The sequence below is a fragment of the Pollicipes pollicipes genome, unplaced genomic scaffold, assembly GCF_011947565.3.
Source record: "Pollicipes pollicipes isolate AB1234 unplaced genomic scaffold, Ppol_2.1 Scaffold_5684;HRSCAF=6724_pilon_pilon_pilon, whole genome shotgun sequence".
Lineage (NCBI taxonomy): Eukaryota > Metazoa > Arthropoda > Thecostraca > Pollicipedomorpha > Pollicipedidae > Pollicipes > Pollicipes pollicipes.
In genome coordinates, this window is record NW_023596734.1 from 23,670 (window position 1) to 25,058 (window position 1,389).

At 54.8% G+C, this 1,389-nt stretch overlaps 1 protein-coding gene across 1 annotated transcript; it reads right to left on the reverse strand.

The window, feature by feature from the left end:
* Positions 1-374: 374 nt before the first annotated feature.
* On the reverse strand, positions 375-971 carry LOC119102156 (hepatic lectin-like). The gene has a single exon (XM_037225505.1). The coding sequence runs from the start codon at positions 969-971 to the stop codon at positions 375-377; it is 597 nt and encodes a 198-aa protein (XP_037081400.1).
* Positions 972-1,389: the final 418 nt, after the last annotated feature.

Below are 1,389 nucleotides of genomic sequence, written 5' to 3' on the forward strand. Positions count from 1 at the left end.
CTAGGGTTGAACTGCAACGAAAAAATGACGGAAATTCTCACATGATATAAAGTTCTTACCTCCGTTTCCAAGTAAACAGCCGCATTCATACCAATTTCATGTAGCCGGATAAAACATGGTCTGTTTCCCATCCTGTATATTACATGCTTTACTCAGGACATGCAATTTTGCAGCTATCGGCGTGGGATGTTTTACCCTGCGAGGCGTCTTGCACCGTCGTACCGCACCCACATTGCTGAAATATAAAACCGGTGGTCCTTCAGGTAGCTGTACTTGGATCTCTTGGTAAAACGTACTCCGGTGTAGCCGCGTATGTCAGACTTCTCAGCAGGTGGCTAGGCATTATATCAACCTCTCGAACTACAGGTTTCTTATCATGCCAATTGACACATTGGGTATCCCAGTTCAGAGCAGTGTTTGTCATTCCATTCGGCGAACTTGGAACCGAGATTAAATGCGTTTTCCGGCCAAATCTCAACACAATCTTCTGTACCATTGTAGTTGTCTGGTTGGCCTGCGGACCACACCTGGGTAAGTTCTTCCGTCACCGATCGGCCGAAGGTGTCGACAAACACTCCCTCGGTGAGCTGATCGGTAATTCCCAGCCAGATGTGCCGGTTGCGGGCCAGACCGGCGGCGCATAGGTTCTCGTCACGAGTGCGCGGCACCGCCAGGTGCGAGTTGATCTGTGCGCACGCCTGTTCAGCTTGTTCATACGTGACGGCCGGGGACAGCCGCCGGTAGCAGCGGCCGGCGCACGGCATGAACTGCTTCGGGCACCCGCACTGTGAGGTGGTCGGCGCTGTCTCCGGCGGCAGGAACTCACTGCGGTGTTCAAGCAGCGCCTCAGCGATGGCTTCCTTGATGTAGCGCCGCAGTGTTTTGGCGGTGTACCGGTCGGCGCCGCACTCCCAGAGGCAGACGAGCACCGCCAGCGGCACCATCCAGCGGGCAACGGCGCGACGGGGCATGGTCCGCACTGTACCCGAGCGACACTTGTCCGCGTAATGCTCTGCTTCTCTGTCTGCGGAGCACCGCACTCCGCGATAACCCTTCTGCTCGAACCTCTTAGAACCCACTGACACATCCCCAGTTCTCCGGAGGCTAGTGGTGACCATGGGCGAATTCAGCATCAAATACCATGAGGAGTAAAACTCCTATCGCTGCATTCCCCACATCCCGGTGAAAAATAAGGAAACCATGCTTTTCGTCGTCTTGATGCTGTTTTGGTTCCTCCCCAATCTTCCCACTGGCTCCGCCACTGCACGCCGTTGTACCACACCGGCCATGCCGGTTTTAGTCCGGTTTTGCGCACTAGCAATAGAGCCACACGGGCCAGATGAAATGTTGCGGCGACCAGACTGCACACTAAGAATGTGCCGGCAAATA

Excerpts from the sequence above, each read along its gene's own strand:
- LOC119102156 (XM_037225505.1), bottom strand. The coding sequence starts at position 971 with ATGCCCCGTCGCGCCGTTGCCCGCTGGATGGTGCCGCTGGCGGTGCTC.